Raw genomic sequence first — 25,865 nt, 5'->3', positions numbered from 1 at the left:
TAAAAATGGAAAAGGTTTTGATAATATATTTCTTTTTCAATGTGGAAAAGAAATGAACTTTGGTTATGACTTTTCATTACTCGATAAATAGAACCACTATGCCCCCAATTGTTTAGATCACAAACCTAAGACTTATCTTTGGTCCCTTTCTTTTCTTTATACTTTGATGTATTCTATTGGTAATTTATATCACCTTTACCCAAAAGACATCCTGAATCTTACCACACCTTCATCTGAGCTACCTGGATTCCTGCAACAGCCCCTTGACAGGTGCACCCACTTTCACTCCTTTGTCTCCAGGGATCTAAGCTGCATGCAGTAGTTCTTTCTAGAAGAGATCATATGACTCATGATGGAAACCACCAAAATGAAATTCAAATTCTTTTCCACTGTTTCTAAGACTCTACATGATCAGGCTCCTGCCTACCTCTCCAACCACCTCTCCCTCCACTCTGGCCCTCTTTTGCCAGTTCTCTGGCCACAGCTGGCATTCTTCCTGTCTCTTCCACACCAGATGGTCATTTCTATCCCAAGCCCTTTGTATGTGGTAGCCTGTGTTCCTGAAACAGTCTACAATCTTTCCCTGGATCTCACCACACCTGCTTTCTGCTCATCAACAATCTCTCTGCTCAAGGGTTACCTAGTCAAAGTGACCCCACCCTTCTACACTAGCTAAAGCTCTTCCCTGTCCCCACCTATCACTCCCTCACTATCATTTTAACCTATTTAATTTTTTGCATATTATTTTTTATGTTTAATATTATTTATTTGTTTGTAGATTTATTTTTTGTTTCTGTTGGGTCTTTATTCTAAAACAAGGACCTAGCACAAAGGTAGGTGTTCATAAATATTTGTTAAGGACATAAATATGCTAAATTGGTTATTTGTAAGAGATGATATTATAGGCAATATTTATTTTCTTATCTATATTTTTTAGAATTTTCCTAATATGTGCAAATATGATTACTGACATAATCTGGGGCAAGGCTATTAAAAATAATGATTCACTGCCATGGTAGAATACCACATCTGTGTGTTTGAACAATGCATAATGCATTGGTGCATAATGCATTTAAACATCATGAAAATGCAAAAATGTAATGGAATCACACAAAATTGTGTATCTAGGGCTCCCATTTAAGCTATTTACAACAATATGTTGTATGTGTGTATATACACACACATATATATATACATACACACACATACATATATGTATTTCAGAATAATATTCATCGATGGGCTGGGAGCTATTTTGAAAATTCAACTTACTCTTTCTCTGTCCTATTCAATATTCACAAGAAGACTTTACAATTAAAATCCTGCCCTTTTTAAAGAAGGCATTTTAGGCCTTTTATGGCATTTAGCTTTTGTTCCTGAAGTTCAGTTCCCATTTATTTCATGTAGCTCTGTTATATGCTAAAAGCTTTTGTGCTTTAGCATACTGCAAGAATTAGAGCTTCTTCCATTTATGGAACATCTTTTTAAGCAGACCCATTTTCTCAAGTGAATTTTGGAGCAACTATTTTCTTTCCTCTTTCTCTTTCCTTTTTCTCTGGCTTCCCATGCATTCTGTCTCTTCTTTTTCCTTCACTATTCTCAAGACCCTCAGCAAACTCAAAGCTGGACAGCCCACATCACTCTTAGAAGTCTCTCTATCATTGCAAATTGAAGCTATATTGGTTATAAAAGGTTTATTCTTTTTGTGAATGTATAAATGTATCAAACTGAACACGCAACTAATAATTTCTGTTTTGTCTGCTTGAGAATGAAAAAGTTTTTGGAGTTTTGTTCACCAAATATAATGGGGATCATTAATCCCTTCTGAAAGAAGTTGTTGAAATGCTTTGCTTTTTATCCACATCTATCAAAAAATTTCTCTTAACAAGTCAGTCTCCACAATGGAAATACTGAGTACTCTTGTGTGGCACAGATGAAACACCAGCAGGTGCTTTTCAAATTTTGTTTTGCTGAAGTTGTGGCACTTTTGAAAGAGTCTCTGCCTACAAAATCAGGTGTGTGATAAGTATCACATTTCTCATTGTCATTAAATCAGGTTAGTTTGAACTCTGTGTCCCCATTCAGAATGTCAAACTCCCACCTCCCTAAGTGTCACACACTAGCCTTCCCCTTTGAGATCTTCTCACCCCTCAGAGCAAGGAACCCTCAGACTTGTCCTCTCTGCCCTCTGGCCCTCCCTTCACTTCAAATCCACTGTCACCACCATCCTCCCCCTTCACCTGATTGATATATCAATCAATTTCTTCAGTGGGTTTAGATATAGCTAAGATCAAACAGAGTCATTAATCTCATGCTGATTCCTCCTGCTGTCCAAGTCTGCGAAATTCGACATAATATACAAAGAACAGGAACTACTACTCAACTTTTAATCAGTTATTTTGACACACACATAAGACTGGAAGAAGCAGAGTAGCTTGGAACCAGGGATCCTGAAATCAACTTAAAAATGAAAGATTGAGACACCTTCTATTCCCAAGGGTAGCACTTTGAAGTTGAACATGGTTTAGGATATAGTTATTTTCACAATTCCCTGAGTTCTCACTGCTCTACGAATAAGCCAACCCCTGTTGGCTTCTGACCTTGCTATTTTGTGTTCCTCACCATGTGATCTTTTCCTTCTAACTTTGTCATTGCTCTTTGCTATTGCAATGCGTTAAAGTTCATTAAAACACATAAACCACAACCCCTCTGTATGCCAAGCACCTTAAACTCCTTGGAGGAAATAAGTGTTATAAAAATCTAACATAAATAATAAAAGAGAAAATAGTTTGCCTTGGGCAGGAGTAATCACTAGGAAGCACAACAGAAAAAATGTGTAAATACCAAGAATTTGTTACAGAATGAGTTTGGGAGTATTTATGTAATAAAGAGGGAATAAAGGAATATTTAGGAAAAAAGATATAGTATATCATGTTAACAGAAAATTTTGAAATTCTCAGAAATTGTAATAGCCAATATTGAGACTTGCTTATAACTCTATGTTTTTATGTGATAAAGTAGAACTGTATTTGTATTTATAGTTCAGTATTTATCAAAATCTGGTTATTGAAGTTTAGGGAAAACAGTATGTTATCTGCTTATAAAGAAATGTGTGGCAATTTTTCATTCCATATTTTCTTGGTCAAAAGGTGTTTTCATCAAGGATATCTCTAGATTTATAAGTATAAACTATTAACATTTAAAAAGTCATTATTTTTTAAAAAATTTTTCCTTAGATTCCTTAAAGGGAAATCAGCATTATTATTAATTTGGTAATTCACTTTCACAATATTTACATATTATGAGTCAAGATTCCATTATAGGTTCTATTAAAGCTCCAGGAATATGATACTTGGTAGTTGATTTATTTGGTCAACTTTTAATTCTATTATAATGTTAAGAAATCATTTATGACCTCAAGATGCTTATAGTTTAGTGGCAGAGATCCAAATGGGAAAAAAGAAAGATCTGGGACATGACTTGATCAGCTATTCCTTCCAAAAATTTCACTGGGAATCAGGAGAAATAGAAGACAGCAGAAAAGGAAAGCAGTAAAAATGTACTCCAGTTATTTATTGCTGCATAACACGCTATCCAAAGCTTAGTGGCTTGAGACAACATCCATCATTTATTTGTTCCTCAATGTGCAGTTCTGGCAGGGATTGGCCAGGGTAGCTAGTCTCTGTTCCATACAACACCACTCAACTGGGGGCTAGAGGATCCATTTTCAAGATGCTTTATACAAACATCTGGAAAGTTGGTGCTGGCCATTGGCCTTGAGCTCAGCTGGGACTGTAGGCTGGGAGCCTAGATTTTCCTCCATGTGGGCCTTTCCATAGGCTGCTTGGGCTTCCTTGTGGTATGGTGGCTGTTTTCTAAATGCATGTCCTCAATAGAACCAGAGAAGTGCTCTACCAGCTTTCATGACCTTGCCTTGGAAGTCACATAGTGTCACTTTTGCTATAGTAAATCTTGCCTGGATTTAAGGGGAAAGAAACTAGACCCCTCCTCTTGATGGGAGCAGTGTCACATTGTGAGAAGAGCATGTGGAACAAAAATTTTAGAAGCCCTCTTTAAAAAATGCAACCTTTCATGAAACCCCATGAAGATACAACTCACATCCTTCTCAGATGTAGAATATATTTATCCTCTATCCCAAGACCCTAAACATCTGCTTAAAGCATAGTATTTTATCATGTAAGGTTCAAGTGAAGATTAGGCTCCTTGAATGCAGTAATTTGGGTAATCAGCTCCTCAATCTGAGCAAGTGTGAACTGAAGAGACAAGTTATCTGCTCCTCTCCGTCATACCCATCTTTCAGTGGCAGACCAGGCACAGGTAAACCGCTATAGACACATCCATTTAAGAGGGAAAAAAACAAGAGGCACACAGCAATCACTGGCCCATAGAAATCATGAAATCTAGCCAGGCTCAAGTTGCCAATTTCTTCATTAGAGTGTAGTCCTGCTGCTGGGAATTGTCCATTTTGAGTCCTTGGTTCCACTCTCTGGGCTTTTGGCTCTGAACTCTAAGTAAGCCTTTATTTTCCATTAAAAAATTAAAACAAACAAAAACACCCTGTATTTGCAACTAAATAGCCTTTTCAGCCTGTTTAGTGTCTTTAAAAGTTGTGTGTCCAAAGTCCACTTTTCATTTTGTACTATGCCGCTCTCTTTTAGTCCAAATTGGTGGTTCTTATATAGAACAATGCTCTCAAATACTTTGTGAGTTTTCTGTGAATGCACAACCACCAACATCCCCAAGGTAAGTCCTTTTCTACTTTAGGCTGCCAATGAGGTATCTTGAAATAACATCCTTAAGATACTTAGAAGCCTAATTGTTTAATGTAGAGAATTTGTGAAGCATACTCTTTAGATTCTTAGAGGGCCATTGTCTATCCAAAAAGTTTCAGGAGACACTGTCTTAGATTTTCCTGAAGTCTTAATAAAGGATCTTATTATTTCAACCTGGATCATTCTTTGTCCTAAAGCTTTTTATTTTTATTTTAAATTTTTGGAAGGTGGCATATTTGTATTGTTCTTTACTTTTATTATTTTAAGTTTTTTTGCTTTTATTATTATTTTAGTTGACATATAATTGTATATATTTATGGGGCACAGTGTGATATTTTGATATTAATACATGTATACAATGTGTAATGATCAAATCAGAACATATCCATCACTGCAAACATTTATCATTTGTTTGTGTTGGGAACATTGAAAATCCATTCTTCTAGCTATTTGAAAATATGCAATAAATTGTTTCTATTTATAGTCACCCAATAGTGCTATAGAATGTAATCTCCCATCTAGCTATACTTTGTATCTGTTAGCCAACTTCTGGCAATACCCGCAATCTTTATCTTAAGTTGAGAATTGTTTGCTGTTTGGAGAGGCTGAAAATAAGAACCGGTTTGTTGTTGTTGTTTTAACCCAGAAAATTTTGCTTTATATACAACAGTTTGTTCTTTAGCTCATCTCTTTTCTCTTGCATTTTATTATAGGCAGAAAAACCAAACAAAATAAAACAAAAAACCCACAAAATCACATGGAGATCTCCTTATCTGGCTCATCAAATTCATTAGGTACAATGAATTTGTAATCTAATTTACAATCTAATTTCCACATTATCATAAATGACAGTTTTGTGAAACTTTCTGCTTCTACATAATAAGAAATCCCTTTCATCCAACTTCCAGCAAATTTTTTCATACTTTTCTTTGAGCCCTCAATGACAGTTTCGTCAAAGCTTATTACTAACTTCTACTGACTTCTGCTAAAACTTTCCTTGAGGGCCTTTTAGCTTCAGCTGTCTGTCTCAATTTTAATAACACGTTTTAGGTTTCCGTTTTTGGTAGAACCCCACTTCTGGTTACTATTGCTGTGTAACAAATTATCTGAAAGTTAGCAGCTTAAAACTATGGATTTACTTTGCTCATGATCTTGTAAGGCAGGAACATATGAAAGACTTGCCTGAAAGATCCCAGTGCAGCGTCCTTCCTATATTATTAGTTGCAGAAAGATAGAGGGTAGAGTTGAAACACTTGTAGGATGAGCTGGCCAGACACCTCCTTTTCTTCTTGTGGTCTCAGGACTAATTAGGCTTCATTATAGCAAAGCAGCCCCCAAGCAGTCAGGACAGCTGAAGGCTGGAAGACAGGCTGTCCCAGTGAGCAAGGTGGTAACTGCAAAGCATTTTTTGTTCTAATCCAGGAAATCTCATAGCTTCACTTCTACTATACTTTATTGGCCAAAACAGTCACAAAAACCAACTCAGTTTCAAGGGGAGAGAGGACATAGACCCTATCTCCTAAGGAAAGGAGTGTCATAAAAACTCCATGCATATTAAAATCACCACAAAAGGTAACTGCAATAACTCATACAAGAAATTATGAGTAGGGAAGTATTTTGAAGGATGGAAAGTCTGCCCTAGGAATGAGAGGTGTACAGACCATTGAGTTGGCTGGTCTTAGGGGTTGATTGGCCCTTAGGTAAGAGAGGGGTCTTAGATGAATTCCAGGTCTCTGGTTTGGCAACAGCCTTCCATGGAGATAAAGAAGAAGGCACCAAAGAGAGTAGGTTTACGGGGGGAAAGAGAGAGGGGAAGTGTAGAATGGGGTGGTAGTGATAATTTCCAACAAGTTTGAACATCTCCAGATGGAGGTGTCTAGGAAGTAATTTGATTGATAGACTATAACTCCCTTCTGGGCAGGGGCTTCGATTGTGTATCAGTTGTCTTTGATTTTCCAGTGCCTAGTGCAGAGGGCTCAATGACTTTGTTAATACATATAGAGAAAGTACAGTGCAGATCTGGGCTAAAGACAGAGATGTGGGAGCACTCTGCATAGTAATGAGTACCAGGGACCTGCAGGTGACTCTGTGAGACTGTAGATTCCTCTGTCATCCTAGACTGGGCTCTTGAGGCTGAATCTGGACAACTGAAGCATTATGGCACTATTTTTTTTTATTTCATTTTTTCAAATGTATCTTCCCAAGACTGGTGATATAAACTAAATATTCTGCAAGTTTTTTAAAAATTAGAAAAATCTGACCACACTGGGCCTACAATCCCACATAGCAGCGCTGGTCAGAGCAGCAGCAGCGCCCTTTGTATGGGCCGTGATGCCCGCGTGCCGCCCAGCCCCACACGTGTCTGTGCACTGCGAGCTTTGCCTGCCCTGTGAAGTCTGGGACCGAGGACTGATTGCCCTGGAGCAGCAGCATCAAAGGGGCAAGAGAAGATAACAAAACTGAGGAGGAAAAGCTGGAGTATTAGTCAGGACTGTATATAAAATACAATTGCTTGTATACCATGGAGTACTATTCAGCTCTAAGAAACAACGGTGACATAGCACATCTTATAGTTTCCTGGTTAGAGCTGGAACCCATACTACTAAGTGAAGTATCCCAAGAATGGAAAAACAAGCACCACATGTACTCACCAGCAAACTGGTATTAACTGAGCAGCACCTAAGTGGACACATAGGTACTACAGTAATAGGGTATTGGGCAGGGGAGAGGGGAGAGGGGGGCGGGTATATACATACATAATGAGTGAGATGCTCACCATCTGGGGGATGGTCATGCTGGAGACTCAGACTTGGGGGGGGAGGTGGGGAAAGGGCGTCTATTGAAACCTTAAAAATCTGTACCCCCATAATATGCCGAAATAAATAAATAAATATATATATATATAATTGCTGATTGATTCACTGACAGAATTAGCACCTAGTTTTCTAAAAATCGAGGCATTAGCTAAAAAAGAATGCTAGTTAATTTATATTCACAAATTTCTAAATTATGTGTTATCTCTTAGCTCAAAGTTAAATTACCTCAAATTTAAACATCTAATAATAATGATGATGGTAATGACAAACTGTGTGTAATTGGCAGAGACGATATATGCCTAGGTGTTCAGTTTTAAAACACACTCTCTTAACTACCATGCAATACTGCCTCACACATTTGCTTTAAAGTCCCTAAAATTGCTCTACAATAAGGATAGGAATGAAAGGAAGAATGAGAGCAGCATGAAAAAGTGAGAAGAGAGATCTGAAGATGCGAATAGATGGAGCCTCAGCAGAGGGGCCTGGGTGTGAGGCTGTGCTGAGAATTCTGTGGAGAATAAGACTAGGAAAGTTATATTGCCAGGGGAGTGAGCTCCATGTTGAGAACCAGACTATATAAATCGTGTTGAGCAAGAACGGTTGCACTGTTTGTGGAGAAGAGAGGGCTGAAAGAAGGAAAGTACTGCAGCTATTGTTTCTTTTTGTTCAGTGGCCAGCCCGTGAGCTAGTTCTGCAGCGTGCTGTATTTCCCAAGATGACAGTTTCTAGAAAGAGTTAACGAACCAAATCAAACTAGAGAGGGACAAAACAGATTAAGGACTTGAAGAAAGAGAGCTTCTGGATTCAGGTTTGAGTTAAGTTTTTAGACCTTGGCTGAGAGGAATTTTTGCTCATGATCTTGTAAGGAATGTGTGAAAGACTTGTCTGGAAGATTCTAGCCCAGGATCCTTCAGGTAATTGCAATCAGATAGAGGCTAGAGCTGAAGCGACTGGGACAAGCTGGCCAGACACCTCCTTTCCTTCCTGTGGTCTCAGGACTAACTGGGCGTCATTACTGCAAGGCAGCTGCCAAGCAGTCAGGGCAGCTGAAGGCTTGAAGACAGCCTGTCCCGGTGAGCAAGGTGGTAACTGCAAAACTTAAGTTTAAGTCGTGTAGGAACCAGTGAGGGCCTTTCCTTGCTGTTTCAATAGAAAAGTTTCCTTCACATTTACAGTATGAGTCAGCAGGTGTTATTTTTACCAAATCAATTTCAGAGTATTATTCTTAATAAAAGTCTGAAATTTATGGATCTGAAAGTTCCATTTTAAGTTTAACAGAAAGTCTGGTTCAAAGTAGGAGGTATCCACATCTACTTCTTTATGTTCAATGCATTTTGATTCTGAAATCAAATTTGCTTGGTTTCTAGGAGAAAATGACTTTTAAATTAAACTCTGGAATATTTTCTTCATTTTAGATGTCTCAAAAGTATTCCAATCTTTACCTCCCAGGATTTATATACACAGAAATGAAAAATATTCCTTTCATTCCCCCTGCAGTAGTGAAGGGGGAAAAAAAACCATGCAGACTTAAATTTGTCACCCTCCTTGAATATATCTCCTAAGAATGATTATATCCAGGCCTGTAGTATTTCATGATGTTATTTGTTCTGTAGTTCTTAAATCCAGAAGAAGAATTGCAGTTTTTTCTAATTGGTATATAATAAAGAGAAATGATATATCATAGACTTCTTTCCCTTGTGTTGTTTCCATCTATCCTCCTGAAAAATTGTAGTTACAGCAGTGCTGAAATGAATGTTTAAAATTGGAGAAATCTATATCACTTTTCCCTAGGGAACATTGTGTGGATAGCACCAGCACTTGAGAATGTGTACTCTGGAGCCAGAATGCTGGGTTCGAATCCTGGTTATGCCCCCTGCTAGTTGTATAATCCTGGGCGAGTTACCTAACTCCTCTTTGCCTTAGTTTTCTTATCAGAATGAGGACATTTTAGTGTCCATTTCATAGAGTTATTATGAGTAATAAATCCATTAATATTGGTAAAGTAGTTAGAACATTATCTGGCAAAAAGTAAGTGCAAAAGGCATGTGTGGTATTTAAAAAAAGTGAAATAAAGTACAGCGTACATAGAATGTGGTATTGTATTTGAGGGTGCAGGTTCTAATCCCACCTCCACTACTTGTTAGCTATGTACATGTCAAATTACTCAACCTCTTTAAGCCTCAGTTTCCTCCTTTGTAAAATAGTGTAATTGCCCAAAGTAGTGCCTGTTTCACAGCGTTTCTGTGAGGATTAGATGGAATGGTCTATGGCAAGCACATAGCCTGCTCCCTGGTACCAATGATTATAAATATATATATTTTAAATTTCTGTGAGCTTTCTGTTCTTGTTCATTAAAGTTTATTAATTTTTAACTCGACATTTCAAGGTCATTTCTGGACTTCTACAAACTCAAGTAAGGATCCTTGGAAATGAATGGCCAGAGCAGTAGAGTGAGGGTAAGTGAGGATGTAAGATATTAATAATACCTACCAACAGGCCTTGTAGGATGGCCTTGTGTTAGGGAATTTGCCACTATGCACAGTCTGGCCCAAAGCCTTGTGGTCCCAGAAACCACTTGTCAGCAGTTCCAAAGCACTTCTGTCCTCCAGGACTCATTAATGGAGCTCACACCACTAATGTGCAAGATCAGAATGCCAATGTTTCCATTTACAAGAAAAAGTGAAACTGCTGGGGACTGTGTCTCATGTTCCCACCCAGCCCATTTTGTGCCTGTAGGCAGGCCACATCGGGGAGCAAATATCTAAGCTGGCTGTCAATTTATTAATTTATAATGAGAGACATAGTTGCTGAGTTGGTCCTCAACTCCCTCAAGTTTCAAAAAAGTTCTCCCTAAAGGCATGCCAGACACATCCCAAATTCTAATCAGAGAGCAGCTTGGTGATCATGGAATCAGAAGGGAAGATTGTTCTCAGACTCTTGGGTTGTGTAATGGAATGAGAGAGGCAGGTCCACAATAGGAAGGGACATGCCACCCACCTCCTGCACTCTAGCCCAGTGTCTGAATGGTTGCTGCCTATGCTTGCTTCTGAGACTGCTTTTTACCTGTTTGCTAGTCTGCGCTCTGTCTCACCTGTTTGACATATTGTTTCTATGGGTAGAGCCAGTATGTCCAGTCAGATTATTGCCATGCCTATGAGTCTGAGAGTGATTGACTGCCCATGGGGCACATCGAAAGCCTTTGTTTATCTCATCCTGTGTAAAGACTAAGATTTAAAAATCAGGAGGATTCACATATTAATAACAACCCAGATCTGTGGCCTTTCTTGAAAAAAAAAATCCAGAGATCTGGCTCCTTTCCCTACATCTGGTCAATCATCTGGAGCCGAGTAGAGACTGTCACCTTTAAAGGAAGCTTGAGTCCTGCCCTTCTTTCAGTTCACTGTGGTCCTCCCCCCCCACCGACCCCCAGATCTAAGGCATTGATCCACATTAGTTGCTGGTAACATGTATACCTTTAGGGCATTTGAGTTTGCCTCATTCTGACAATTGAAGTTGGATTCATTTTATCTCTGTTCTTACCTGCTATATTTTTATTTCAAAGTTGAATTCTCAGGTGACAGTCTTCTTTTCTCATTTTCGGATTCACTTTACTGTCACCCCCGAGTGAAGAAAACACATTCTAGTTTGCAAGTCCTCGAGGGTTACAGTGATGTGAAAGCTGAAGTGTGAGGAGGTGGGATACCCTCATCTTTCCTCAGCAAGTGGGCGATGCTGCTGGCCACCCTTCTCTATTTCTAGCTCAAGCAGCCCTGTTTTCCTGCTGGGTGAAGAATATCAGGCACTCTCACACTCTGTACTCTTTAAAGGCTAAAGATATAACCTGCATTGAGAGACACGTAATGTGAACATCTGTATTTACAAAAGAGATGAATTTGGATGCTCTGCTTACAAATGTATTTACCGTGAGATTTCTTTAAGGAATAGGAGTTTATTTTTACTTCTGATGTTTTAAATTATTGATAACACAGGAAGAGGGATGTACCATTTGTTAGAATTCCTAAGAAAGGTAGGCATTTTTACATTTTTACTTTGTCTCTAATAAATGGAGAAAATGCTATTATGTGATTGGATCACTGATTGCAAAAGTGAACTTGTCTTCCAAGGAAGCATTTTGTTTTTCCCTCCAAATGAGTAACTTGTTTCCCCTTTAATTTTTTATTAATCTTCTAAATAAATTAGAATTAATTTCGGAGTCATCTGTTTGGGCAAACAGATCGACATGAGAAAATAGAAATGTCAGTTTGAGGTCTCACTTTATCTCACAAGTGCTTACCACCTCAAAGTTGACTATCTTGTATCTAGAATGATCTTTGGGGTGCAAGGTTATAACATATTCCCTTTTCTCTGTGTCTATACCATCTTGCACATGTCTCTTACAATAATAGTTATTCCATTTTACTTAAACTGTTAAGTAATGCATTAGCACAATCTCGGGCACATGGTTACCTCTATATTTCTTCTTCATCATCACCATCAGACTGTTTACAAGTCTTAATTAGACCATAAATTTATTGATTGTATGGACTGCTTCATGTTTGTACCCTCTAACACAGAACAAGGTACATAGCAGGTAAACAGTATATGATTAACTGAACCACTCATAAGAAATGAGAATACTTCTCAGTTTCCTTTTAGCTATGCACTCTGACATCATTGTTGATAATGCTGCAGGAATAAGGACTGAGGAACACTTGATTTTCATATTTCTGACTCAAGAAATGTAAACAACTGAGAAAAATAAAATTTTCACTTACAAAACAAACCACAAATTTTAAAGGAAGGAAAAACAGCAAAGGATGTTATGAACAATGATATGACAAACCACATACTGAAGGATAACATCTATAACTCATATAATTGACAAAGGAGCAGAACTATAATACATAAAGCCCTCCTAAAAATATGTAAAGGAAAGGCAAACAACCTAATAGGAAAAAGACCATTGATAATAAGGTAAAATGCTCAACTTTAGTAAGTAGTCATCAGAAAAAATCCAAGTTAAAACATTGAAATTCTATACCAATCACAAAGAAAGAGCAAAAATGGTGAGTCTGGAATAGCAAGACTCTTGTATTTCAGCATCTGGAATATCAGTACTATGGGGTGACGACAACTCCCATACATTGCTGGTTGAATTGTAAGCTAGTCTAGTTATGATGGGATGCAGTTTGACAATATCTAGTAAAGGTGAAGCTGTGCATGTCCTATGACCCCACAATTCCATTCCTAGGTAGTTATCTGTAGAGAAATTTTTCCACATGTACAAGAATTAGAATAATTTGATAGAAGGGATATATTAGAAACAAACTAAGGTCCGTTAATGGGAGAAAGGACAAATATATTGGAATGCTATACAGTAGTTAAAAAGAATAAACTATGTGTAACTACTTGTAAATCTCAAGAAAATAATGCTAAGCAAAACAAAAAAGATTTAAAGGATCTATATATTATGATACCACTTTTATAAAGTTTAAACATGCAAATTATTAATAATATCTTATTTATGGATACACACATCTAATAAAAGTATTTAAAAATATAATGATAAAAGCTAGGGAGAGAGAGGGAAGAGAATGAGATAGGCAGGGACTTATAGGGCTTCACCTGTATCTATAATGTTTTATTTCTTCCAACAAATCTGAAGCAAATTTGGCACAATGTTAAGATTTTAAGTGGAGGCAAGGGGAATGGAAGGAGGATATCAACAGGCGAAGTAGGAGGTTTAAGTTGTTAGGGTAAGTGGGCTTTGGGAATAGAACATAGCAGTGCCTGCCTCAGTTGGTCAGCACCGTGTAAATTCAAATCCAATCTGCCATACTAAAAGCCAAAGGGCCCCAACTCCTGCCTCAGACTCTAAGTGTCTTTAGCTCTGTCATTTGAAAGAAGGGAATACTGTGTAGATCTAGGAGAATCCCAAAACATGAAATGGGATAAGTGTACATAAGGTAATGTAAGAGTTTTTGAGGACTAGAGCAGCCAAAAAAAAGCAACTAAAGGTTTTGATTTTGTGTTGATTAAGAAAGCAGTTGTGCCCAATTCAGAAACCAGAAATTTCTCAATGAGCCATTAATAAACAAGTTTATTTACTCTGATCCAAGACTAACCAAATTAAGGCAAATTATTATAAATATTAGAATATTGAGATGTTTACAGTTGAATACATTCAAGCTATATTTTATGAAGCCAATAAAAGAGCTTCCAGGAGGCCAAGAGAAAAAAAATGAAAAACCCAAAGACAATGTCAGAAAGTAACACTGGAGATTCTAACACAGCTTGCTGTCTGTCTCTCCTTTTTTTCGTCTTTTTCTTTGTCTTTGGCATATCTTTTAACCAGACCAAAAAAATTAGAAAATACATAAATTTGGGCTATGAAAGAATGGGGAGAGGGGCAGAGGAGCGCACTTGCATTGCTATTGCATTGCTTTAAAAAATAATAAAGGAGAGTAGTCCACTTAGAGTATAATGTAGCAAAGTATGGAAATAGAAAATATCAAATTTTTTAAAATGTAACATGTTCTTTTAAAATTACCTAAGAAATACATGAATTCATTTTTATTTTGAAAGATTTATGTAATAAGTAATAAACTGAACAAAACAATTAGATCTCTGCATCCTCATCACTCCCCTACATCTCTTTCCCAAACACAACCACCTGTCCAGAGTGCGTATGCATATTCTGAGCCCTTTCTATGAATATGCATATAAAAATTCATGGACTTATAACTATGATAATGTATTTTTCTCCAGTATTTCATTTCTGTTGAACATCCTTTAGGGAGCTTTCCATGTGAGTATATCTAGATCACCTGATTGTTTAACAACAACAAAAAAAGCTATGTAGTATTCCTCACTATGGTTAATCCATTATTTATTTAACTCTTCCACTGTTCATGGCTCCTTGCAAAAATTCTAGTTTTTCACTATTACAATTCTGCAGTGAACATTTAGTACATCTATCATTGCAGCAAAGGGCAGATGTGACTTCCCACGTGACAGTATCTGGGAATTACAACAGAGTTGTCAGGAATCTGCCTTTCACATATTTGGCTTTGTTTTTCTCTTGATTGGCCTGTTTTCAGACAACCTCACTTTATATGGTAGCAAAGATGACGACCAGCAATTCTACACTTATAATCTGCAAACTTAATCTCTTTCCCAATATCAGCAAAAGTGGAGAGGTTGGCTGTCACCGGGCCAGATTGGGTCACATGCCAATCCCTGTCCCTAGTGCTGTAGGGTAGATAGTATACACTAATTTTGTGTTTTTGTGAATAGGAGATAAATGGACGTCACAATGCTACCCAGGTTTACATCATTGCAACCAAAGTATTCTAAGTCTTTGCTAGAGTAATGAAACAAGTACGTTATTTATATATATAATTGTATATGAGAATGAAGCTTGTTATAGATGGAGGATCATTAATATCATGAAAAAGGGATATTTCTCAATTCAGGAAAGTGTTGCCCACTAGCTAAAAATTTGGTGCTATGAGAAACACATTTCTTAATATTCTATTATTTGCCAAACCACAGCATGAAGTCTATATTTTATTTGTTTAGTAGACAATTTGTTTGTTAAATTCTGCTATGTATTGGTGACCATGCTAGTGGCATGTTGAATACAATAAGGTCTCTGCCCTTAGTTCTCTTACATTCTTGTTATGGGCCACAGATTATAAATAGGTAAAAAAAAATTAATAAAGAAGAAAATTCCAGACTGTGATGTACTATGAAGGAAATAAAAAAAGATCATCAGACAGAAAGTAATTGGAGAAGGTCATTTCAGGAAAGGTAGTGAGGAAAGACCTTTCTGAATGTTCTAGAAAAAAACAAAAACATTTGAACTACAACATGAAGACTGAGAATGAACCTTAAGCCCAGACCTAGATTTTCCAGTATGGTAGCCCCTGGCCCTGTGCGGCTATTGAGCACTTGAAAGTACCTAGTTCAAGTGAAAATGTAATACAAGTGCAAAATATACATCAGATCTCCAAGACTAGTAAAAAAATTATGAATTAATTATTAATTTTATATTGATAACATGTTGAAATATATTTTAGATATATCAGGGTAAACAGTATTAAAATTAAATCTACATGTTTCTTTTTTACTTTTTTAATGTGACTGCTAAAATGTTTTATGTATATGGCTCACCTTATATTTCTACTTAGTCTTGTTTTAGATAGCTGGCAAAGCAGACAAAAACATACACTGGGGAAAAGAATCCTTATTCAATAAATGGTGCTGGGAAAACTGGATAGCCACATGTAGAAGACTGAAACAGGACCCACACCTTTCACCTCTCACAAAAATCAACTCATGCTGGGTAATAGACTTAAACCTTAGGTGTGAAACTATTAGAATTCTAGAGGAAAATGTTAGAAATACTCTTCTAGACATTGGCCTAGGCAAAGAATTTATGAAGAAAACCCCAAAGGCAATCACAGCAGCAACAAAAATAAATAAATGGGACCTGATCAAATTAAAAAGCTTCTGTGCAGCCAAAGAAGCTATCAAGAGAGCAAACAGACAACCCACAAAATGGGAGAAAATTTTTGCAAGCTACACATCTGATAAAGGGCTGATAACTAGAATCTATTTAGAACTCAGGAAAATCATAAAGGAAAAATCAAACAACCCTATCAGGTGGGCAAAGGACATGAACAGAAATTTTTCAAAAGAAGACAGAATAATGGCCAACAAACATATGAAAAAATGTTCAACATCTCTTATTTGCTCTTAACATGGGTTTTTCCAGCCTTTTCTTTTTGATGATGTGATGGTGATTGAATTTATGTAGTAGACTTTTCTCCAAGGATCTAAATCTATAATATTGATTGACTGAGGTGTCCAAATATATTAATAATTCAGTGTGTGATCAAGCTTAATATGGCTCAGAGCTAAAGGGTAATGGGTGGTAGAGAAAGCACAGAAAATTGCCACATTTACTAGAGGAGTTGTGTTGTTAGTCATGTTCCTTTAGAAATGTTCACAGAGAAGAGAAAGGAGGACTCTGAGTTGGAGAGGTAGGCAAAACTAGCATCACGAGGTAATGACAGCCTAGGACAGGATTTCTGTGGGAAACAGCAACAGCAAACCACAAAGATCTATTTCCATTCTCTACTCAGTGAAGGGGATTCTATTGTGTTGTACAGAATGCCACTTCTTGCATGTTAAAATAGAGTTTTATTCCACACATTGTTTTTGTACTGTTGGGAATGTTAGTGACTTTAATGTGCCTCTTTTTTTTATATGCCTGTCAGGAGGATGTTGGCAAGTTCACACACCTTTAATAACATTAAATTAATTCCCTGCAGAGAGCAGGCAGAATAGTTTTCTTTGTGCTGTGTTATTCTTCTCATTTTCAATTGTGGCTTGTGCCATGGGGAACAGGTTGACTGTCAAAAGTGTGAAAATTTTGATATTTAATGTAAGCATTTTAGGACCCCAGATAGGATGTTTGTTATGTAATCTGTACTCACAGTTTTGTGAAGGGAAACTGCACCCCGAACTGGCTTGAGAGTTGAGTCATATCCTGTGAATCCAAAGCAACGGTGTTTGAACATCACGGGTTCCTCTTACTTGCGTTCTAAGTCTCTGCAGTTGAGAGCAGCAAGTGCTCGGTGCCAGGCTGTTGCTAGCGCTTGGACGGGAGCAGTCTCTCTCGCTGGTGTTCGGTGAAGAAAGGCAAGTCTGCATATGTAGTTCTCTCACTGGAGTGAAAGATGTTTTGTTCATTTGCAATCAACTATGCTAGATAGCTGCAAGCTGAAAGCTGCCTGCAATTTGCCATTTGTTTATAATAAGGTAAGTACTGTATTTTGGTTTACTCGTTGGCTGTGGCAGCCTTGAATTCATGTGGCAGTGTTAGTACCTGCTTGTACTTCAGAAGATGCTTTCTCTCAGGGGATTGAGGGGTAGCATTTGAGATTCTAAGGCAAATAATTTTAAATTTACAGTATAATCCACTCGTGACATACTTAGTGTAATAGATTGATATTCCTTTTATGGTAGTTTTTAATGAAAAATATCATGCCTAAGAAAGGGAAACATTGTAGTAGCTTTACATCTGTTTAGTTTTTCTGTTGATGTTTAAGGATGAAGTAGTACTAGTGTCTTAGTTTTTTTCTTTTTGCTACTCTATGATCTCAGTTAAAGGTGATGCATACATAAGATTCATATGATTATGTTTTAATTTTATTCTGAATCATTGCAGCCTGATAACTTTATTTCTGCATTGACATGAATAATTAGGAATTATTAGAAAGTTTAAAATAGAAAAGTAGTGAAAGCCTCTGGCTCTTTTATATTTGGCTTTCTATTTAAGTGAAAAGCCATCATATTTATAGACTTCTGATCGATCTGTTTGTTTTAAAATGTGTAAGAGGTTGTTTAGCACAGCTTACTTTCTCAGTTGCTGCTGAAGACACTCATACAAAGTGTGTGGCTAGAGAAATCTTTGAACAGAGTGTGAATGAGAGGTTTGATTAAAGCTTGCTCAAAGGTGGGGTGAAAGATGAATGTTACCTTGCATTTATATGGATTAAAGAAATAACATCAAATCAGAGTCTAAGGTGGTATCTAGTGTCACATAACTTTGGGCACTCATACTGAAGTCTCTTAAAATCCTTTGAGGTAGAACAGGTTAATTTGATTTTGAGAGCTATAGCTGTGAATTTGCAAGATATTATAAATTGAGATTTCAAAATTGTGTCTACTAACAGATGGCATTCTGAATACTTCCTCTCTTCTTAATTGACTTACTGTCATGCTTGGGGATTATTTCAATTCTATTCAAAATTATACTCACGACAAAATTGCTAGATTCTAACTAAAACATGGAAATTACCTTTCATTAGATATATATATACTCAATAATTCATGTTTTTTCAAAGGTCAGAGGATTACTGAGCTGATAGAAAGCATGTGATTTTTCCTTATTTTTGGAGGGGAAAATTACAATTATTTCAACTTCTAAAACATATTTGAAGGCAATATTTCAAATTGGAAAAGGAAAGCTTTAAAGAAAATGACTTAGCACTATGAGAACCTTTGGGACTTTTAATAGTGAAAAGGCACATAACCCAAAAGACCATAATATAAGATATAATAAATATACCACCCTGGTGCTAGATTATACATTAAACTGCTTTTTCTTTATTTTTGCCTGGGCAGGGAGGGAGCTTTATTCTGGTCAGTCAAGTATTCTGCTTAAGAATTTTTTCTTAGGCTATGTGTGAATTATTAAACGTCAATCAAAAGAATAGCATACCTATATCTATATCAAGACAAAAGCATAGTTTATTGTACTTTGCATTGTTTCAGAGGCTTAATTATGGATGAAAGTAGCCATGAAAACTATCATTATGACTGGCAAGTCAGACTGATAAAATGTTATCAAGTTTTTGTAATATGCTTTGCTTCAAATATAGACTTAATTATACATGGCATTGTACAGCCCACTGGTAGTTACCTGGTTAGATTATCAAGGTAATTTCTCCTCCTTCCTTTTGGTTGCCCCATACTTTGGCTGTTTTTGCACTTCTTTGCACTTCCAGAAGGGGTGTGAGTAATGGGCTGGGAGGAAGAAGGAAGGGGGGACAGAGAAGGAGAGGGAGAAAATCTCAAATGGTGTAATATTTCTGTTTCTTGCCTCTCATGATGGTCTTGATGAGGAAAGCAGTCAGGAAGAGGTCAGATATAATGACTAAGATGAGTCTTTTGGATAACTTGTGGATTTCACTTATCAGGAAATGCCTTGACCTCTGAGATGGAACAATAATTGGGAACTTAATTAGGAAAGACTTTCCAGATCTTACCTACCTCAGAGAATTGTTGCAAAAATGAAATAAAATCACATCTGTTGTTGTACTTCATTAACTTTAAAGTGTTAGACACATTTTCGAGGAATTGTTTTTGGGTCTCCCTGAAGTGAAGGAGCTGCAAGGCATCAGAGATACTTGGAATTCCACTCAGGATTTAGTATATTTCTTTTTGGTAATGAAGATCTCTTTTTTTCTCCTCTTTGTAAACTTTTTTTTGTTACTTTCCAATTTATATAAAAATATTTTTAAAAGATGAGCTTCAAAAATAAAAACTCAATTTTATCTAAGCCTCAGTGCTCTTGGAAATTTCAAATGGCTCCAGGATTTCTCCTTCTGTCTCAAAACATATTTTTTGAGTGGCAAATTAAATGTTACTTTCAAGCTAAAATCAACATATGATTTGTCTCAACTGAGGACTGCATCATCGGAAGCACATAGCATGACAGTCTTTATTTAATTTTCTTTTTCTTTTAAGTAAGTCTTTGAAGGGTTTATGATGAGGAACCACAGAATAGGAAGAAATTTTTTATGGACTCCTGGAAACTAAATCTCTCTGGATTTTTTTTTTTAGATCCTGTTGTCTCTAGTGAATCCTGCTAGATAGCAAATGTAACATACTTGTTGTGAAAAATAAGTAGAAATAATTGCCCCATTTAACTCTGAAAATCAGTGATGAAGCTCAAATGAGACTGCTGATGTGACAGGGCTTTGTGAACTCCATGGTGCCCTTAAATATCATTATCACAGAGCAAGAAACACACAGTTATATATTTGGAAGGGACCTTAGATGTCATCTCAAATATGATTTCACAAAGCAGAGAATTAAGGTCCAAAAGGGTTAAGAAAGATGACTTATTACACTTAGCAAGTATCTGAATGAAGACCTAAATCTGGAATCCTTGTGCCTGTCCAGTTAGCTGGAAATAGATCAGAAGACCAGCTGTTTCTTGTGTACTACTGTTGAGGTGGGTTTTTTAAAAAACAAACAATATTTTCCAAATATTGATGAATACCCTTATGGGAAGCTATATTCTTTTTAGAATGTTTCACGGAAGACATATTGCCTCCTTTGCAGGTTTTGTGGGCTGAGAATTCTCTGCTCGGTCTAGATTGATGAAGTATGTATTTGTGGAATGATTATCAAAATAAAACATTTGACTTTTGCAATATTTTAGCTCTTGCCATCATACGAATGTCCAAGTCCTTACCCTAGAAGTGAGCCATAAAAGTAAACATGCATAATGGATAGGGGTAGATTTTGTAGCTTTTAAAACTGAAGGTGGTGTTATAGATTGTTTTGATATACTGTATTTGTTAAAAGATATTTAATAAAAAAGAGGTTCTCCAAAAGCTTACATTTTAAAAAGAGATAAGGAGGATTTAAACTACCTATGAACTTGTAACCATTTCTGTTAGAATTGATTGGTCTATTTTATATTTATAGAACTCTATTCTTTTTCAGAGCAATGAGAAGGGGAAAAGATGACTTTTCACAATTATAGAAGTAAATGACATATATCCTACTATACAATGAACACAATAGGTTTGAAAAGAAAATTTTGTTTTAAAATCTCTTAACACTAAGACTTAGGAGGTAATTAAAATTTCCTTGTGCTGGTGGAATTAATAAAGGTTATTCCTTCTAAGAATTCAAAATCTGATCATTCTTTTTATTAAAAATATATAACTCTTACAAAGTGTACACTATCTTCATACTCTGTGCTGCAACTTATAGTTTCAAAAGCTAAGTGGGATTTATCATCATGCTATTTTATGAATAAATTCTAGCCCTGCTTTGTAATAAAGTTCATGTTTGCTTTGATTCTAAGAACTATATGAATCTGCTATATAACCAGAAGGAGATAAAGGAAAATAGATGAGATAAATAGGTATGGATCTTTAAAATTTTTTGCTATATATAAATGCAGTGGGATAGTGTATAGTCTAAGGGACAAAACCTTGGGCTATAGGAGTGCAGTGGGAAGAATCAACACTTCTTTATAACATCAACCCTCTCCTCTGGTTTTGGAAATGACAATGAAGCCCTTGTTTCCTTTCGATTCTTGTTTTTCTATCTGCAAAGTTGGGGAAACACTTCAAGGCCAGGTAACAATCCCATAATCTTGTAAGAGCATGGTAAATTGATTAGTAATCCAGTGAACATCAGGGTTCACATGAAGCATTTTGAACCCAGTAGAAGATTCCGTAGATATGTCATTGTTGTAAGTCCTGAGACTTGTGATGAATATCTTCTTGAGATAAGCCCATGTAAGAAAGCTTTGGCGATGGTTCGTTGGGTTTTACTTCCATCTTAATTTAGTAGAGATACTCAAATTAGTCACTTAGTCTCCATTGGCTTGAGTCATTTCACTAGTGGGATGGGATTAGTAATATTTATTCATGGCAATTTGCAGCCTACCCAAATATAACAAATCAAACTCCAAATCCCTCACTACACAAGCATGCCTCTCCAAGATAAAAATAAGAATAAGGTCTAGCATTTAAATCAGACTGTATAATAACTTTTTATGAGCTATTTAATTTATTTTTCTTACAACAACCTTATGAGATTTGGGTACTATTATTCTTATTATTCCCTTTTTACAGATGAAGAAACTGAAGTATAAAGAAATTAAGTGACTTATTCCTGATATCATACAAATAACAGTAGAATGAATAGAATTGAACCTAGTAGTCTGGCTGCAGAGCCAAGAAACTTAACTACATTCTGCGCTGCCTCAGTTAGAATCCCTTGTTTTCAGTAATTTGAAATGACTGCTATAAAGTGCTACAGACAGGAAAAGAAATCTTTTGAATGTTACTACATTTAATCATATTGATGACCACAACCCTCTCATTCTTAGGGAAACCCAGCCTTTCTGAACAGAAATATACTGGAGGCTTGTACTCATCCAAAATGTGTCTGGAATGAGCAAACATAACTACAAATTCTCCTGGGTGATGAAGGTCTTTGGTGATAAGAAAACATCCCCCCACCCCTTTTTATTTTTGAGATAGAGTCTTGCTCTGTTGCCTGAGCTAGAGTGCTATGGCGTCAGCTTAGCTCACAGCAACCTCAAACTCCTGGGCTCAAGCAGTCCTCCTGCCTCAGCCTCCCAAGTAGCTGGGACTACAGGCATGCGCCACCATGCCCTGCTAATTTTTTCTACGTATTTTTAGTTGTCCAGCTAATTTCTTTCTATTTTTTTTTTAGTAGAGATAGGGTCTCGCTCTTGCTCAGGCTGGTCTTGAACTCCTGACCGTGAGTGATCCTCCCGCCTCGGCCTCTCAGAGTGGTAGGATTACAGGCGTGAGCCATGGCACTCAGCCATTTCCCCCTTTTTTGTTGTTTTTGAGGTGGGAAGTGAGGCAGAAGCAGTTTTCAAGGTATATGTATTCATCTGATACTGTCCCAGGAAAGCTTGTGGAGATTAAAGTACCATCTACTTTTCTCTGTACATGCCCTCAACATTTCCTGATGAAAGTCGTTATTTGGGTGAAGGAGCACATTGAATGAATGGTAAAATAGAGACATTTAAGTGCATTATGCAACTAGGTCCATTGTGATCTGCTTTCCCCAGAGACTCCACAAATTATGCTTGAAATTCGTGGGTGGTTTTGAAACTTCTATGTTTCCTCAGGTCTTGCATACAAGAACCTACTTCACAGGGTCTTGTCTCCTTAGTGCTAGCACAGTGTCTAATGCCTAATAGACCCTTAGCAATGCTGCCTGGCAAGCTGACTGGCTGTTTGGGTGGATGGGTGGGTGGATGGATGGTAAGGATAAACTGGGGTATCCCCAGATCTGCTCCGAGTTATGACTCATGTATCTGACACTGGATTGGGACCAAACTGTCACTGAGCGTGTGGGTGCAGGGGAATGATGTATGAGGTGTGAAAGAGTTTACAGTTCATCTCATACTTTCTCATCTGATAGTTTTCAATGTGAAATAGACATAGTTCTAAGTCTTTTTTTTATGACTTTTCCCACTATTTCATATTAGTTTTTGAAATTATATATAATTATGATAATTGCTTTACCTCTTTGATTCAAAAGCTTAATATTGCAGATATATAATATATGTTAATATACATTAAATATACACAGAGAGAGAGACAAAGAAATAATAAAATCAAAATGTCAAAGTAAATTTGAACACCTAAATTAATGGAAATTGTCAAAGTTTGACTATTTTAGAATTTATTGTGAAAACATAACCAAAATGCAGGAGAAAGAATTAAGGCAGAATATTGGAAAAAGAAAGGTATTTTTAAAATAATTTTTTAATGCTTGTTTACAAAATATACACTCTTTCTTTCAATCTTGGAATGGAATCTTTCCCACAAAATTTCATTAGAGAGTTCAAACTAAGAAGTCTGAGAATCAAAATTTATTTGGCATAATCAGTCAGTTGGGAATGATGGTTTCCAAAATAAGGATGGTGACTAAGGGCTTGAGTTAGGAAATTCTTCAGGTTTGAAGAGAGTGTTAAGATGGTTATTGTTTCAAGTTTTCCAAGTTGGGGGAGGAGGGTGTTCAACACAGAGAAAATTTCCCGGAAAAGTACTTGACCAAGCACAATTAAATAGGGTCAAAATATATCCAAGTTTTAGACAATGGAAACAATTCCATTGGGAAAATTATTCATTTGGCCTTGACCCAAAGCAATCGTTAAAAAACAAGAAAAAAGAAAAAGAAAAAAAATATCTCAATCAGGATAGAATCATTGGATAGATTTTCTATTCCCTGATCTTAAACAAAATAGTGTATGGTCACTATTTGAGGACATTCTGTTCCTTTATGTACAGGCATCTGTGTTATTTGAAATGTATTTGATTCCAGTGGCTCACTGTTTTCTACGAGTGATTTTCCTAGCTCAGAAATAGCATGTTCCAAGTTAACAATCAGAAGAAAACATTACCCTGGCCCACAGGAGACCTGAATTCCACATACAGTCTGAGACTCAGTATCAACATCCCTCAATGAAGGATTCATCTTCTAACCCCTCTCACATTTTCCAAAAGTCTATGAATTGTTTTAGGAAAGGATTCCTTTGTTTTCTTTTTTCAGCTTAGTGGTTCCTATGAATCTTGAAATTGATTCTAAAACAATTACTTCCAGGTTTATTCACCTGGAAAATTTTTGCCAAATCCATGCCTAGAATTTGAGAAATGTTTATGCTTAACATGAATGAATGAATGTCTCATGGCAAATGGGTACAATAGTACTCCCAGCCCCTGCCTTATCCACAGTTTCATTCTCCAAGGTTTCAAGCGCCCGTGGTACAATACAATAAGATATTTTGAGAGACAGAGATACCACATTCACATAACTTTTATTATAGTATATTGTTATAATTGTTCTATTTTATTTTTGTTTTTGTCTCTTACTGTGCTTAATTTATAAATTAAACTTTATCACAGGTATGAATGTATAGAAAAGAACATAATATATATAGGGTTCAGTACTATTCATAGTTTCAGGCATACACTAGGGGTGTTGGAATATATTCTCCAAGGATAAGGGGGAGACTACTGTAGTTTAAATGTGTAAATAGCTACAAAGAATCATTAATACACCAGACATAAAAAGACTTTGTAGCCTTATTACTGGTTTTACATCACTGATAAATTACACAGTGTGTGTGTGTGTGTGTATATGTGTATATATAGTTTTCTATATAATTGTATTTGTATGGGTTATTTTTTTTTTCAAAGATATTGATGTGGTGAGCATTGTGGATGGGAATGGCATACCTCTAACCCTTGCTAGGGAGAGGCAAAGATATAAATTACATGGTATATTAATGTTCAAGAGTTTTATAAAGGTATAGTACAATTCCAGAGGTATCCAGATTACCACCAAGAAGCCACTGATAATGACAAGAGTCACTTTTGAGAAAAAGTGTTAGGATAGCTATTGTTTTGAGTTTTTCAATGAAAGGAAAGACAGAAAATGCTCCTATAGAAAAATATTTGATCAAATACAGCTAAATAGGGTCGAAATAGATCCAAGTTTTAGACAATGGAAATAAATCTATTAGGACAATAGGCTTATTTCTGAATTCCATGTGGCAGGTGCTTTACAAAAAAAAAAAAAAAAGAGACCCCATTTAGGTGTTTTTATATATAAACTATTAATATAGTTTTTTTTAAAGAAATAAGCCAAAGATTGAAAATGATATTTGCTGCATTAAAATACTATTCTCATTATATCCTGAGCTCTTCCTCATGTATCTATTTTGGTTGGTGCAGAAGTAATTGTGGTTTTGGCCCATGAATTTTAAATCATTATAACTAGGCTCAAACACATCTTTATTAATCAAAATAGCAACCATTACAATCAACACATTTCTGCCACGAGAAATAAGTTTGTTTATTCCTGTAGCATAAAAATCTGTGTTTTAGGA

The 25,865-nt window shown here is 36.4% G+C and overlaps 1 protein-coding gene across 8 annotated transcripts in view; it reads left to right on the top strand.

Annotated features, from left to right (window-relative positions):
• MCTP1 (multiple C2 and transmembrane domain containing 1) overlaps positions 1-25,865 on the top strand; it is a 496,961-nt gene that overhangs the window by 140,793 nt on the left and 330,303 nt on the right. For 3 of the 8 annotated variants that reach the window (XM_076008192.1, XM_076008191.1, XM_076008194.1), the window contains exon 1: positions 16,040-17,437. The exons of 4 other annotated variants lie outside the window; for them this stretch is intronic. In XM_076008192.1, the coding sequence (XP_075864307.1) occupies positions 17,381-17,437 (57 nt within the window). In that variant the 5' untranslated portion in view covers positions 16,040-17,380. Of the gene's footprint in view, positions 1-16,038; positions 17,438-25,865 lie in introns of those variants that run through there. One more of the 8 variants, XM_076008193.1, reaches the window with a different exon arrangement.

The sequence above is a fragment of the Microcebus murinus genome, chromosome 11 (genome assembly GCF_040939455.1).
Source record: "Microcebus murinus isolate Inina chromosome 11, M.murinus_Inina_mat1.0, whole genome shotgun sequence".
Taxonomy (NCBI): Eukaryota; Metazoa; Chordata; class Mammalia; order Primates; family Cheirogaleidae; genus Microcebus; species Microcebus murinus.
The sequence above is the reverse complement of the archived record's forward strand: the minus strand, read 5'-3'. Positions and strand labels throughout refer to the sequence as shown.